The sequence below is a fragment of the Ochotona princeps genome, chromosome 10, assembly GCF_030435755.1.
Source record: "Ochotona princeps isolate mOchPri1 chromosome 10, mOchPri1.hap1, whole genome shotgun sequence".
NCBI lineage: Eukaryota > Metazoa > Chordata > Mammalia > Lagomorpha > Ochotonidae > Ochotona > Ochotona princeps.
In genome coordinates this window covers 31855389-31870488 of record NC_080841.1, presented here as the reverse complement: position 1 = coordinate 31870488, position 15100 = coordinate 31855389, and the positions used below count along the sequence as shown (strand labels likewise).

Genomic DNA, 15100 nt, shown 5'->3' with positions numbered 1-15100 from the left:
GAAAGCAGCAGATGTGGCTTGAATCCATGGGTTCCTGTTACCACCCATCTCGAGAGACCAGGTATCCAGACCTGGCCACTGAGGCCATTTAGGGGAGTGAACTAGCAGATCGAAGATCTCCCCCACTCTGTAACTTTGTCTTTCAAATAAATTAGTCTTTTAAAAAGACTAATATCACAAGCTTTTTCCTTAAAGAGTCAGATGGTAAATAATTTAGGATCCCTGAATTAAACTATTCCATTCTGTCCTCATAGTGGAAGAATAGCTCGAGACAATAGGCAGATAAGTGGGAACAACTGTGTTTGTTCCAATCCAGCTCCCTGCTTGTGACCTGGGAAAGCAGCAGAGAATGGTCCAAAGCCTTGGATCCTGCACCTGTGTGGGAGACCCGGAAGAAGCTTCTGGTTCCTGATCGGCTCAACTCCAGCCATTGTGGCTACTTGAGGAGTGAACTGGTGGACGAAAGATCTTTCTCTCCTTCTCTCAAATCTGATCTGCTTTTCCAATAAAAACAAAAATTTTTTTTTTCAAGTTTCACTTGGGGGCCAGCATTGTGGTATAGTTAAGCCTCTGCCTACAGTGCTGGCATTCTATATGGGTACTGGTTCATGTCCTGGCTACTTCACTTCCCATCCAGCTCTCTGCTCATGGTCTGAGAAGGGACAGAAGAGGATGGTCCAAAGCCTTGGAACCCTGCCACCTGCGTGGGAGACCTGGATGAAGCTCCTGGTTTTAGCGAGGCTCGGGCCTTTCTGTGGCAGTCACATGGGGAATGAAGCAGTGGATGGAAAATTTGTTTCTCTACCTCTTCCAAATAAATTTTAAGAAAAAAAAAATCTTCAAACACAAAAACCTGTATGCCATACAATTTTCACATGTCATAAAATATTCTTGACTTTCCCTCAGACATTTAAAAACGTGACCCTGGGAACAGACATTTGCCTGCAACCCACTCAGTGGGCCTGGGTCCCAGTCTCAGCTCTGCTTCCAATCCAGCTTCTGAGCACCTGGTGATGGCTGAGGGACTTGGGGCCCCATCACTTCTGTGGGAGACATGAATGGAGCTCCAGCTCGCACTTAGCTCCCACACCTGGTTGGTGCGAGCATCTGGAAAGTGAACCAGAAGACAGGTTTCTCTATGCCTGTTTGCCTTTCAAATAAATGAAAATTTTAAAAAATAAAAATGTGGAATTACTCCTAGTCCACAGGAACAGGTGGCAAACTCCTGTTGGCCTAGAGGCTCCGTTTTGTTTACCCATGACACGAGCAGCACTCAACGTGGGGAGGTTGGCGCTCTGTCTCAATAAACATTACAGACCGGAAGGGAAGGGGCAGCTCCTCATGTGCCACTGTGCCCAGGGCCTGCTCCCCAGAGGAGCCTAAGAAGCCACTGTGGGCTCTCCCGCAGGGCTCTGCAGCCACCTTCAACAGCTAGGTCCTAACAAGTTCTAGCCCCACCTCCTCTCTTGGGTTTGGCTCAGCTCTATTTTTAGAACCCTTCTTCCTCATCACTCCTGACTTGCCCTTGGCATTTCTCACAGTACTTATCTCTGCTACTTTCTCTGCCTCTTCTCTCACTTACTGGATGGCACGTGCCTGAGGGGAGGACTGTTGTCTTCTCCCACACACTAGGTAGAGCAGGAGTCACTTCCTTCCAGCCTCTGGTTCTGTGTGCTGCAGACGGACCAAATGCCAAGCCCTTCTGCTCCTGGCCCTGCTCCCCCTTGGATGATCTGCTCTGCCTCTCTGAGCTCCCCTCACCGCCTGTGTGAGACAGGGACACGTCCTTACCCAACGGGATGGCTGCAGGGACTGTACTTGACCATGAATGGTACACTTGGCATCCTTAGGGCTGTGTGTTTCCCCTCAGGGTTTCCACCTGGCCCTGACAGGAACCTGCTCACTTTTTCCCACACAAGTTCCTGCCCAGGTTTTCAGGTGGGGCTCACAGGAGGTGAGAAGTGCTTTCTGTGACCTTTGAAGCCTGCAGCTGGAGCCAGCTGGCACTCCCTCTCCTGCCTGGGCATGGCTGGCCTTGGGCAGAGGAAAGGAGAAGCTATAGGGTAGGGAAGCTGGGCACACCTTTCTGGAGCCAGCTGCACCCTGCACCTGGGAGAAGGGGGAACAGAAATGCTCCCAAGAAAGGCTGTGCCCCTTGCTCTCCCAACACCACCCAGCCCAAGCCCCAAGCCTGGTCCCAGCCCTTACTTTGATCTCCTCGTCGGACGTCTCCACCTTGAAGGGACGGATGCTCTCATCCTCCCTGCCTGAGGGCCTTGATCCTGGCCCCCACCAGCCATCATCAAGGGGCAGAGTCTCCTCCTTGTCTCCATAGACAAATCGGTAGATGAAGAAGCCCAGCACCGAGGCGAGGAGAAGTTCCAGCAACATGGCTCCTACAAGGGGAGGGATAAGCCATCAGCTGCAGGGGACCACCCTGCCAAGCCTGGCTATGGCCCCTGGACCCTTCCAGAGTTGGAGACACCCAGTTTTTCACTAGCTCCTCCCTGGTTTCTCTCCTGTCCAACCCGATTTCCTTTATATGTGTCCTAGAAAATAGACCTCAAAAAATGCCTGACAACAGAGAGGCCTCACTCATAATCCCACTGAGTTCCCAGTTGTATGCTGGGAAAAGAGAGACCCAGGCTGGCTTCCGAGCGGTCCTGGGCAGTAGCTGTTGGAAGCAACATTTCTGAGGTTTTCTGTGTTTGAGGCCTTCTGTTCCAGAAGCTTCTGCAAGTCACACCCCCATGGGGGCGGAGATTTCTGTGTGTCTCTGCCCCTTCCTTGCTCCCTGAGAGGGGCCGGTCCCTGAGGTTTCTGTGAGGCAATGTCAGGAATCCCAGGTGCAGCGCACCTGTCTTGTGCCCTCATGCATGAAGTATAATTCATGCATGAGGGCACTTCAGAACCTTGAGGGAAAATCCACATATACTTTGAATTTCATTTTCTGTGCACTTTTCACAGCACCCCTGCTGGCAGCCATGCAGTTGGGGTAAACAACTCAGAAGTGTAAAGAGAATGGTTTCTCCGCTGGCAAGGCCGCAGGGAGCTTCCAGCTGTATGGCAGGGCCTGGTGGATGTTTCTCCAACCACTTCAATGTGGTTTCACCCCCTTTGCCTGGACATGAGATGGTTTCTGTAACTGTTGGAACTTAGGAACTAATGTCATTAATAATGTCTTGGTGAGTGGGCCTTTAACAATTTATGAGAATCAACGCACACAAGAGTACAATTGGATTTCAAAGCTCATACCATTCCTGAATATCTTACTCTGTAACCTGGCCCAGAGACGTAACATGGCTTCTGAGAAATGGCTTGATGAGTATCTCAAAAGTTGACTAAAATGATGGGAATATGAGAAATCCATTTGATGCATGACTGCACCCCTCAAACTGTTGTGATGAATGAAGTTGCTGTAAACTAAGGGTTAACCTGTTTGGACATGGACAGTGTACTGTCCTGGTTGCTCCCATAACCCTTTGGCTAGAGGAACGCAAGGATGTTTGTACTAACATTATAGAGACATGCTTTCAAACTGATTAAGGGGTTATACACGTGAGTGTAATGGGAATTCATGTTTCAAGTTTTTGTTACTGATCTGTTTTTTTCTATATATATTTTCTCCTTTCAATGATAAGTTGTAGAAAGAGAAATGTAGTAGGAGTGTATTGCTGATTAATATGTGCTGCCAGCTGAGGAATTCCTGGCTGCAGGGTCAGAATGCATAATGACCTGCCTTTAAGGACGTGATGTGCAGGACTGTCTTTAAAAGAAAAACACCTGCTTGACCCTAAAGTAAGGGGGTTTGTGTAAAAGCTTGTGACAATTTCTGTATAAATAAAGAAGGCAGCTTTCCTGAGCAACCATTATGAGCATCACAATATAGCAGTTTGGTCTGTGTTTTTCTTTCCCTCTCCAATTCCACATGCTTCCTCGAGCTCTAAACTTGGCTGGAGTAGGTCTCTGGCACACCCCCATCTGGTACAGCTCACCCACGTAAGCATGTAGTGCAGATAATGTCCGGTTACAGCCACAGCCAATTTTAGAATATCCGCGCCACCACAGAGAAACCCACACCCTTGGGCCTGGTCTCCTCCCAGGGTCCCTGGCACTGGCCATCTCCAGGGACTCACCTAAGTCATTCCACAGACACTCACCTGCCTTTTGTTGTCTCCCCCATTCTCTGTCTGCCTCCCTAGACATCCTTCTCAGGGGCGGAAGGGAGAGGAGGTCGGGCTTTGCAACCAACAGACAGTGAGAGCTACGGCTTGCACACCCTTGGTCACTACCTGCTCTGTGTTCTGCATCTGGAGGGACCCGAGACGTGCTCTGGCCCAGAGCTGCAATACTAAGCACAGGACCTGGGGGTCATCTCTAGAAATACCACCTAGAGAGGCCCAGCCAAGGTGCTCCACAGAAGGTCCGCTGGGGCTGGCACCTGCTCCCTTCTGGCAGGACAGTGGCAATTTGACTGGGAAAAGCTGTTGGGGGCACTGCATGAGTGCCCTGCCCTAAAATAATGACTGGTTTAAGGCCAGGAGGCAGCAGGAAGACAGGAGGTCACAGGTGAGGTGGATCTGCCTCCTTTCCAGGGCCTGGCCAGTCAGGTAGCACCCAGAGGACCCACGGGAATGCAAGTGATGGGAGTGAGAGCTGAAATTGCTACGGCAATAAATATAGTTATTGTTATTTTATAGGCTAGCCTGTTTTTGAAATTTTTTGGAGCATAGAAAATGTAGCTGTTTTAGCCGCTTTTATAATTTTTAGCTAGAGGAATTAAGGATGCTTTTATTAAAGAAAAATGTTTTTGATTATTGTTTTATTTATGGGGTTGCAGGGTCTATAGTTGTAGAGGGATTTAATATTTGTAATTTTTGTTTTTAGAATTATATTTTTTCCCCTTGTAAACTATTTTCCCATTGAATAATGAGCAAATTGTAGAAATTGAAATGTGGTAGGAATGTACTACTGATTAGCAGGTAATCGCATGTGCCTTGGCCTTGGAGTCCTGGCTGCCGCTCCATGGCTACTGTTGAAGAATGAATAATGGCTTGCTTTGAAGAATATGAATACAGTGTTTTAAAGAATTATCTCTGGGGACACCTGCTTAGCCTTGAAGTGCGGACAGAGTGACCAAATGTCTACATGCTCCCTTAGCATTGAAGTAAAAATAGAATAATTAGTTGCTTCTGCAGAGGCTTGTGAGGTGTCTGAGTAAATAAAAAGGACAGCTTCTTCTTGAGCTGTTGTGAGAACGCACCAAGTGTCAGTGTCTGTGTCTTTCTTTATCGCCGACTCCACACACCCTTCCCGAGCTCCGAACTCTCGGCTGGAGCTGGACTCTGGCAAAAAGCTGTCTGGAAGTGCCCTGATTTTGTCAGTGGTGCTACCGACCTCCCAGCTCCCATACAGTCAAGCAAGAGTGTAACCTGAGCCTGGCCCTTCCCCTAGAGCACCGACCTTGTCACCCCACATTTTCATCACAACAACTTTCATTAAGTAGCCCCCAGCCCTGCCTCTCCAGGTTCACTGTCAATTTCATGTCTTAGGAACCCACCACCGCCTTCCTCCTGGGAATTGCGCTTAGCGAACCCAGCCTGGAGCTTCCAACACTTCTCCCTCTTTGGGTTGTGAAATTCTGAACTGGCTCAAGGTCTCAGCGACTCATTGTTTACTGAAAGTTCACGAAGCAGGCTTCCAACATCTGCGTCAGAGATGTGGTCCAGGGTCATGTGGGTGTGTGTCCTTGCCCTAGTCAAGACAGATCGGGGCCACAGCTGTCCTCTCACAATCCTAGGTACCAACAGGCACAGCCCCAGCTCCTGGAGCACGGCAACTCATCAGTTCCTTCTTATTTTTAGGAATTCAGAAACAAATACTTGCACAGGCCTTTCCTCCAGCCTCAGCGGTAGCAGCAGGCATGAGGAGCGTATGGGAGGAGGGGAGGCAAGGCCAGGCTGCCCCCTGCAGCAGGAGCAGATGGGCACAGCTCACCCAGCAGCCAGGTGGGTGGTGACAGACACTAGCTCAACAAAGCAGGGACTGTGTCTGTCCCCGTCACCAGCTTCCATCCAGCCCCAGTGCAATGCCCAACACAGCAAAACATTTCACCAATATTTGTCATATTTGTGCCAATTGTGTAGACCCCGGTAGCAAACAGGCAGTCATCAGGGAGTAGCCCTCTTTATACCAGACCTCAGCATAGGCAGGCCAGAAGCCCCACCAGCACCTCCCCAGGGACACACCAGGGTAGCTCAGGAAGGGTGTGGAAACAGAACTGGAAGACACACTTATTTCAGTGCAACAGAATCTGAAGGCCATGCATAGTTCCTCCTCACACTATGAACCCTTTGTGGAGTCTTGGAGGACTCCCCACGGTCCACCTCTCCCTTCTGCCTGGCCGAGCGCTCTTACCTGTTGACAAGGGCGCAGTGTAGTCACCCTGTGCTCGCCTCCCAGGGAAGCAGAGCTGCGAGCCGTGGTCGAGGCAGGGCAGACTGTGGTGCCCGTCCCACTCCTCGCTGCCTTTCTATAACTACACAGTCCTGCTGACTCAGCTGACTGGATGCCCACACCACAGTTATCTCCCTTGGACTTCAAACAGCAAACTGAACTCTCATGGCCCCAGGGACACAGGGCTGAAAAGATTCATGCTCAGGTCCCACCTGAGCACAGGGGATCCAAGACAAGGAGCATTATGGTGGCTGTTGTCAGCACTGCCCTGAGTATTGTTCATTTAAGTGGCGGGCAAGGTAGCAATCATAAAGAATGAAAAAACTTTCTCTTGCGTTCTAGTTAAGAGAATCAGGGCAGTGTCTTAATGCCACTGCCATCAGATTAGAGAACAGGTGTTACTGCAGACTGCTAATGTGCCACGTGCTGGCAGCGGTTTGTTCACAAGTGGATAGTAAACGCACATGATGAGGGTGTTCCAGATTTAGCCCTGTGTTAGCAGCAGGTGTGGACTGTCCAAGGGCTTTCAGGAACCACTGCAAGTGTAAACCTGTCCACTAGGAAGCCACAATTCATAGAAGTTGACTTCCTTTCCACTTTTTTATGTGAAGAATCTGTGAAGGCAAAGACTTTGCTCCAACTCACACAGCAACAGTAAGGATTAGAGTTTGTGGTAAGGCACATTCACTCCCTGGCTGTCCCTCACCCCTCCTCCCATCCTGTTCCCCACCCAGCACCTGCGTGCAGCCTCAAGCCTTCCTACCAGCCCTCCGGAGCTCTCTTAGTAGGGTTGCTGCTTTATTCTCAGTGTGCAGAAAGCAAAGGCTGGGGGCCCACTAAGACAGAACCCTGCCCCGGCCACTTAGCTCCCGGACAAGGCAGACACAGCAGGGCTGTGGAGCCAGCAGGTCACACAAATTCATTGGGTTGGGGCTAAGAGACATTAAATGCCTCTGCTTAAGGTCACCAGGGGGTTACTGCTGAGCCCAAGTCTGCTGCTCCCCCAGTTCATACACACGTGCTTGCTCCCTGGCCAGGATGACCACGATGGGGGTCGGGGTGCCCGTTACTGGGGCTCCGGTTGCCTCCCCAGCAGGTTCCTGTCCCTCTCTCCCTCTCCTAGTGAAACAGTCTTCTATTTATTTTTTTAGCATCTGCACACAGAGTCTGTGCACCCACCAGCCTGAAGCTGGGAGCCTGGGGTTCCAGACCTGATGGTGCTGCCAGTCACTACCGGTAGAGTAGAAGGGGGTATGTGGTGTGGAGGGTATCACCAAAACTGGAAGCAAAGCAAAACACCCAGAGTAGCTCCTGGAGGATATACAACAGAGGAAGGGCAGACTTTGGTAAGTTACTCAGGAAAACTGCTTGGCAGTTTCTGCAAGAACCAGCTACACACCTCTGGGACTCAGCAGTTCCATTCCCAGATATAGACCCACGTGTGCCCATGTTTCTCAAAGTGTTCACAGAGCTAGACAAATGACCCTAAAGCCCACCCACAACAGACCACAGCAAGAGGCACCATTGACACATGACACACGATGCACCCAGCCACAACACAATGCTGAACTCAATAAGCCAGCTGCACAACAGCATGTGTGGTGGGGCTTGAGTTAGGTGTGCAAGCGTAAGAATACCAGGATTGGAAATGAGCTGGATTGGAAATGTCCCAAGATTGGAAACAAATGCTCACCAGCTGGGGACTATTAGTACAATGGAATGTTATGCAGAAGGTGGGGCAGTTGGGGGAGAAGCAGATGGGCCTGGTGCTGTGGCACAACAGGTTAGACCACTGTCTAAGATACTAGCATCTCATTGGAGAGTCAGTTTGAATCCTGGCTGCCTTGGTTTTTTTTTTTTTTTTTAAAGATTTTATTTTATTTTTATTACAAAGTCAGATATACTGAGAGGAGGAGAGATAGAGAGGAAGTGGAGCTGCCGGGATTAGAACCAGCGGCCATATGGGATCAAGGCGAGGACCTTAGCCACTAGGCCATCCTGCCAAGCCCGGCTGCCTTGCTTCTAATCTAGCTTTCCACTAAGGTGCTTGGGAAGGCAGCAGAGCCTGGCCCAAGTATTTGGATCTCCACCACCCTCATGGGAGACCTGGACACAGCTTCTGGCTCCCGGCTTTGGGCTGGCCCAACCCTGGCTGTTGCAGACATTTGTGGAATGAGTCAGTGGATGGAAGGTCTCTGTCTTTTGACATTTGTTTGTTTCAAGAAAAATAAACAAATTTAAAAAAGGGGGTTAGGCAAATATGCACTGGCATGACAAGACCTCCCTGTTTCATGGAACAAAAAATGCAGGCTCTGTCTGGGTGGACCAAAGAACACCCCCACCCCCCTCTGTGGCCACTTCCCTCAGTTCACAGCAACCCCCACAAGGACTGATTCCACTGGATGAACTTTTGTGCCTTCACCAAACGCATGTACTTTCTACTACTCCCACTGCTGCCTGTGCACACGCCCAGAGAGCTCACGTGGCCTTCGAAGTCCATGTAGCTGAATGCCTACTTCATCCCCACTCTGCTGGGTTCCAGCCACCCCTCATTGTCCTCTTTCAGTTATTCAGAAAGAGACAGTGATCCCACCCCACTGGTTTACTCCCCAAACATTTGCAATGGGGGTAAGGGGAGCCAAGAACAGGAACTCAATCCGGATCTTCCCTGAAGGTATAGCAGGGACCCAGTCACCTGAACCACTGTGTGTGCCCTCCCGGGACCTGCATCAAGAGGCTGCAGTTGGCAGCTGCAACCAGAACTCAGCCGGGGCACTTCAGCGCGGACTGCAGGGGTCCTGCTGCTCGGTCACATGCCCCCTCCCACCGCAGGTCTTTGTGTGCTGTTTCCTCTCCCTGGCTCCTTAACTTGCCCTTGTCTTTCATGTCCCGTTGAGCGAGCTCGGCACACCTCTCATGCCTCGCCTTGTCACCATTCACAACTCTGTGATCATGGACAGCGGCCTCCCCCACTGCACGTGGACTCCTTCTTCAAAGGACAGACCACGCCTGCTCAGGCTCTGCTGCATGCATGATCAGGACTGGATGCTAAGTATTTGTTGAACTTGAGACTGAACATAAAAAAAATCAACAGGAAAGGAAATTATCAGAATGTTTGCACAGAACAATGGCTGGATGTTCCTTGAGACTTCTCGTTCTGGGTTTGTAGAGATGGACTATAACATGCAGGCAGGGGGCTGAGCAGGTGGCATGGGGCACTACGGCAAGTCTGCCCGAAGAAGGAGACTGGAGAAGAGCATACTGGGAGCACCTCCAATAGCAGTTCTGGATTTAAAAAGCTGAGGCCTGGGCCCAATCTCTTGCGTGAGCTGGGAAGCTCTCCCACCCCCTAACCCAGGCAAGCAGCTGGACTCTCAGAACTAGGAAATGCTCCAAAACCCAGAGCAGGGAACTAGCTAACGGTGACTCAGCACTGACCGTTTGCCTGAACCTAGCCCAAAGCACACCAGGGATTTTTCCAGAACAAAGGTCAAAAAGGAGTGCACAAGCCGTGATGGCTGGGCAGGCCTGGCCCTGCTCACAGGGATTTTTCCCTCCAACAAGCTGCCATCTTCCTGACAGTGAATCTGGACTTGCGCTCCTGCTGGGGGATTTCTGCCACTCTGGCAGCAAGCTGTGGGGGCACACGGAGCAAGGGAAAATAATCAGTCCCACAGGGTGGCGTGCATGGGGGTCTCCCCAGGCTGGCTGGCCCTGTTCCCTCCTCAGCTCGTGGCCCCTCCATAGAGATAAACGGCATGGACAGACAGCTCACGGACAGGCAGAAGTAGATGGCTTGGTTCTGTGCCAGGGCAGGATGGGCATACGCTGTTGCCACAGGCTCCCCTAGTGGCTGTCCAAGCCATGGGCATCCTTGCCCTGCTCCCTCCAGCAGAGACTGCTCTGGTCTGCAGCCTGGCCCAGGACACACGGAAAGAACCCCCCTCCACACACACACACCCCAATCTTTGGACTCTACACCAGGCCAAAGGCCTTATTCATTGTTGTGCAAGCCCTGGAGCTGAGCCCCATGAGAACAGCCTGCAGCCAGCAACCGGGGGGAGAGGAAACTGGGCTCTGTAGGTAAGACAGAGGTAACTGAAAATAGAAAAGGGCTGTGGGGTAGGGCCGCCCCAGAAACTCCCAGCCCAGCCCATCTCTGTGTATGGGGAGAGACACACAGGAGGCTCGCAATCTGAGACTGGCCCTGCAGTGGACACTGTCAGGGGCTGGCAATAAGGCTGAGTCTGTTCGGAAACACAAGCTAGAATTCCATCAGGGCCCCAGCCTCTCCAGCCCAGGTTCCACCACCTGCTGAGAAGGGCCTGAAAGGATGAATGAGGACTGCACACACAAACCTGCTTTCAGGTGGGTGAGAGGCTGTCTTCAGGCTGCAGGGTTCAGGCATGCTTCTTCATTCTGCCTCCCCTGTGCTCTAGAGTAAGAACTCTGCCCAAGTTTTCCATAGGGTCTAAACCATGCAGGGCAACACGATTCACTGCCTAGAAAGAAAAGATGTTCATCCCCCTGTGTGGGCTTTCTTTTGGAGGCAGCCAACTTTTGTGGCAGGGGCCAGGACAGGCCCGCAGGAGACACAGACTGCATCTCCCCACCACTGGTGCCTTCTGGGCCTCCCTTCCCTCCCTAAACAACCGGCCCCAGCAGCTCCTCCACTGAGCCTGTAACCCGAGAGCACTGGCTGCTGGGTAACCCTCCAGCTTTCCTGTCTGGAGCAGCAGGGCAGGTGGGTTCTAGCAGGGCGCTGGGGACAGTTCTGAGCAATGCTCTGGGCTGTTAACTCACTGCAGGTTCATTTACTGGTGGCAATGTTCAAGCTGCAAAAACCACTCCAGTGGACATCTTCCCATCTCCGACAGCCTCCCAGCTCAGCTGGCTGCTGTGCCCTGCCTGGTGGCTACAACTGGGCTAGTAATTCTCTTATTCTCTGCAGATACCAAGTCCCCCTACCCGGAGCCAGAAGAGGCGTAGAGGGGCCTGGCTGTGGAGCACTGACAAGCCATCTGAGACTCCCCAGAGACAGACACTGAACCTTCTGCTCCTGGGCTTCCACAGCTGGCATGGCTCACAGTGCAGCCACAGGTAAACTGAAGAGATTCAGGAGGTCTCTGGGCCCCCAGGACTGCACACCCCCCAGGAAGTGCTGGACTGTGCCATGGGGTGGGCAGATTCTTTAAACTCATCACCCATGTAACACAGCCCCCTAAGAGGCAGGAGGTAGCTTTTTCTTTCTTTCTTTTTTTTTTTTTCAGTGTTAAAGACAATTAAAATGGGGTCTGGTGCAGTGGCATAGCATGTGAACTGCTACCTGCATCCCATATGGGCATTGGTCAAGTTCTGGTTTCCTGACTTTGGGTCAGCCCAGCTCTGGCCATTGTGGCCACTTGGGGAGTAAAGCAGTGGACGTGAGATCTAACTGTGCCTTTCAAACAAACAACTGTTTTAAAAAGAATTAAAAGGAAGCTTAGAGAGGCTGATTGGCCCGAACTGACCAGTCTGATATACGCTAGAAAGACCCTCAACCTTCTCAAGGCTGAAGGCAGCACAACGCTTCTGAGAAATGAGCCTGCAGTCCCAGTCTGGGTCAGCAAGAGAATTTTCTGGGAAGTGCAGAGGGCACTGTCCCCCATGACCAGCCAGCCCTCTCAGCTAGGTGTGGCTCTGCTGTGGGGTGGGGGCGATATAGGTGGGAGTGGGGGGATGTGCTAAGTTAGGGCTTGAGGAGAGCAGTGCCCACTGGTCAATGGGAAGAGGGGCAGTGAGGTGGTAGTGTGGTGGGCATGTGGTCTGGCAGCGGGGTCGGGCCGTGTGAGCATGGGTAAGATGACCTGGGACCTCGCCCAGGAAAGCAAACAAAGCCTGGAGGCAGTGACAGTGTTCAGTTCCATCACTGAGGTCCAATTGCACTTGACCGGCCAGGGGGAGCGTGTGTGTGTGTGTGTGTGTGTGTGTGTGCATATAAGTGCTGGAACCTAGTAGGAACCTCCTCACCTTCCCAGCCCAGTCCATGCACACTCAGCAGTCAGCCAAGAACCAGCAAAGGCAGTCGTAGGGAGTGACCCCAGGAGGCACCGTGACTGTGCCAGGACTCTCCAGCCTTGAGCCTGGGCCCACACAGGCCCTGTCAAAGCCGACTCCTCCCCAGCTACATGTGGCCTTTCTCCAAGTTCCCTTTTGGACTCATCCACAGCACCACCGGTGTGGGAGCGCCAGGAGCTGTGCAGGCAGCTGCGCCCAGTTCTGCCCTTTAACTGAGGTGCAGGCAGGCTGGCAAGGGCATAGCCTTACGAACAGCCAGACCCTCTCTCTAGGGCGATCCTCCTCCTGCAGCCGGTGCTGCCTGGCAGGGAGGAATGCCAACAGTGGGCTTCAGTGGGGCCAGCTTGTGCTTTGCAGGCTCAGCCACTTGCATATTCCTGTGTCTCTCAGGCACAACTGAGACGTGGAGTCTGGGCAGTCCCTTTCTTCATATTCAGGTGCCAGGTGAGCTGGGGCATGGTGACTCTTATGCTGGTGGCAGGAGAGGCACTGGGTATTGGTGACCCTGGGTGTAGTGGTAGATGGGTATCTTGAGACCCTGGGCTGAGACATCAGAGAGGAAGTAGGACATGGCAGGAATGGGGGGCACGGGACACACTCCATTGCTGCCAGTGGTGAAGCAGCCCCTTCCCTAAAGGTGCTTGCCAGCGGGCCCCTCTGCTGAGCAAGTGTTGACCAAGTGCTTGAGGCCAGCTGAGAGCACACAGGCTGTCCTGCTGGTGGGGCCCAGAAGCCTCAGCCACAGTTCCATCCTGTGGGAGAGCCCCCCTTTCCTAGGGCCCCCTGGCTTCCTGCGAGAATGCTCCAGTTTCTGCAAAGGGTCACCCACCCTAGTGTGGCCAGGAAGGTCACCGATGCTGGCCTATTCCTGCCCCAGGGTCTAATACTCACCCTGCCTTCAGCTGCCACGGAGCCGCCCCCTGGCCACTCCCCAACTCCTTGGGCCCATCCTCTTCCCGCTGTAATCCTGCATGTTTTCAGTTGCATAACTCGTCTCCTAAGTTTCCTTTGTTTACAGTCCACACCCACCCCCCAAAACACACACCCTGCCAGGTTTGTCTGCTGCTGCCCCCCCCCGGGGCAAGGAAGGGCTCAGAGCCAGCAGCCCCCTAAGCAGAGCCCACACCAATCCCTGGAAAGTTAGAGTCGCTGGAGGCCCTCCTCCGTTCAGGGGAAACTCAAAACAAAACTGTTTGCAGAGCACTCCCCCGGTTTTAGCAGCTGAGCCAGACCTCGCGGGGCGTGGAAAAGGCTGATGAAGGAAGCTAGCCTCACCCGAGAAAACAATGTTACACTTCAAAAATGTTTATTTTAAATTGGGCCGAGAGGCGGCAGGGCCGGCAGGCCCAAGGCCCAGTCCTTCATAATGGTAGGCACCGGCTCATCAAGCCCCTGCAGGGCACACGCTGGGAGTGCTCCTGCCTTCCAGCTGCACCCACAGCTGGGAGGAGCCGGCGTGGATCTAGGCTTGGTGAAGCCCACAGTTGACAACAGGAGGCGTGGAAGGGGGCACGCAATTAGTCAAAATTCAGATGACAACTCAGCCGAAAGGCCCCCACAGACCCCAAGTTCTCAGACGGGGCAGGGGCAAAAGGGGGGAGCTGAGAAGGAAGCCCGGGCCAACCAAGGGCGAGATTCTCGGGGGACCACCAGTGCGCTCGCGCACTCCTGCGGCGGCGGCGGCTCTCTCGTCCGGACCCTCCTCCCGCTCCAGCGGCTCGCAGCACCCTGGGCGGCCTCTTCCTGGCCTGCAGCCCGGTGGGGACAGCGGGTGGCCACGCGAAACGCACCAGGCCCCTGGCTCGGGCCACGACTCCGAAGCGCGAGGATGGCCTAGCTGCAAGTCCTGCTGCGCCTATCGACCGCGGCCCGGCCCCGGTCCTTGTCCCGGCGGAGCCCGAAGCGCACACACCGCCTGGGAGCGCCGTCCCTCCCGGCCCCAGGGCTTACGGTCTGGGCTCGCAGGCTCCGGCGGCGGCAACGGACGTGCGTTTCCACGGGCTCCCCGGGTCCTTCTCGCCCCAGCTTCCGCAGCCTCGGCGTAGTCCCCGCCCAGGTCCGACCCCGGAGCGGGGCGTTCCCTGGCCCAGGTCCCGCTCCGTGCCTGAGCCTCCTGAGAAAGCCTCTTCACCTGGAGCTCCGCCTCGGCTCGAGAAAAACGGGCTCCTCAAAGAGCCGCCCGCGTTCAGAAACTAGTTCAGCTGTTTGATTTTGCACCGCGGTCAGCTGAATCGAAAACGCAAAAGCTCAAGCTTGCTGTGTGTCTTCGTAATTTATAAAGGGGTTGTTTCGTGACACTTTGGGAGATTTAAAAGCAACCATTTGCCTTCCAACAGAGCCCGAGGTCAGGGCCGCTGAGATCCCCTCGTGCCCCCAAACCCAAGGTCGCCCATGATCTTGGCTTCTGTAACAGTGACAATCCCGGGACCCATCATGGCTCAGCTACGTCCTCCATACCGAGCCAACTTGCCCTTCCCACCTCCCACGCACTCAGAGCTGCAGCTGTTTCAGTAATAAACATCAAGATAAAGTGGACAGACCAAAGTTAAGAGGCCCCGTGCGCAGGGCTTGTTGTGGGAGACCTTGG

General features: G+C 53.2%; 1 protein-coding gene across 2 annotated transcripts in view; it reads right to left on the bottom strand.

Annotated features, from left to right (window-relative positions):
- Nucleotides 1–14608, bottom strand: part of EPHX1 (epoxide hydrolase 1) — a 28436-nt gene extending 13828 nt beyond the window's left edge. The window contains exons 1-2 of one of the 2 annotated variants that reach the window (XM_004578604.3): nucleotides 14464–14608; nucleotides 2209–2396 (exon numbers count right to left, since the gene is read on the bottom strand). In XM_004578604.3, the coding sequence (XP_004578661.2) occupies nucleotides 2209–2391 (183 nt within the window). In that variant the 5' untranslated portion in view covers nucleotides 2392–2396; nucleotides 14464–14608. Of the gene's footprint in view, nucleotides 1–2208; nucleotides 2397–6417; nucleotides 6545–14463 lie in introns of those variants that run through there. The other variant, XM_012930516.2, reaches the window with a different exon arrangement.
- Nucleotides 14609–15100: the final 492 nt, after the last annotated feature.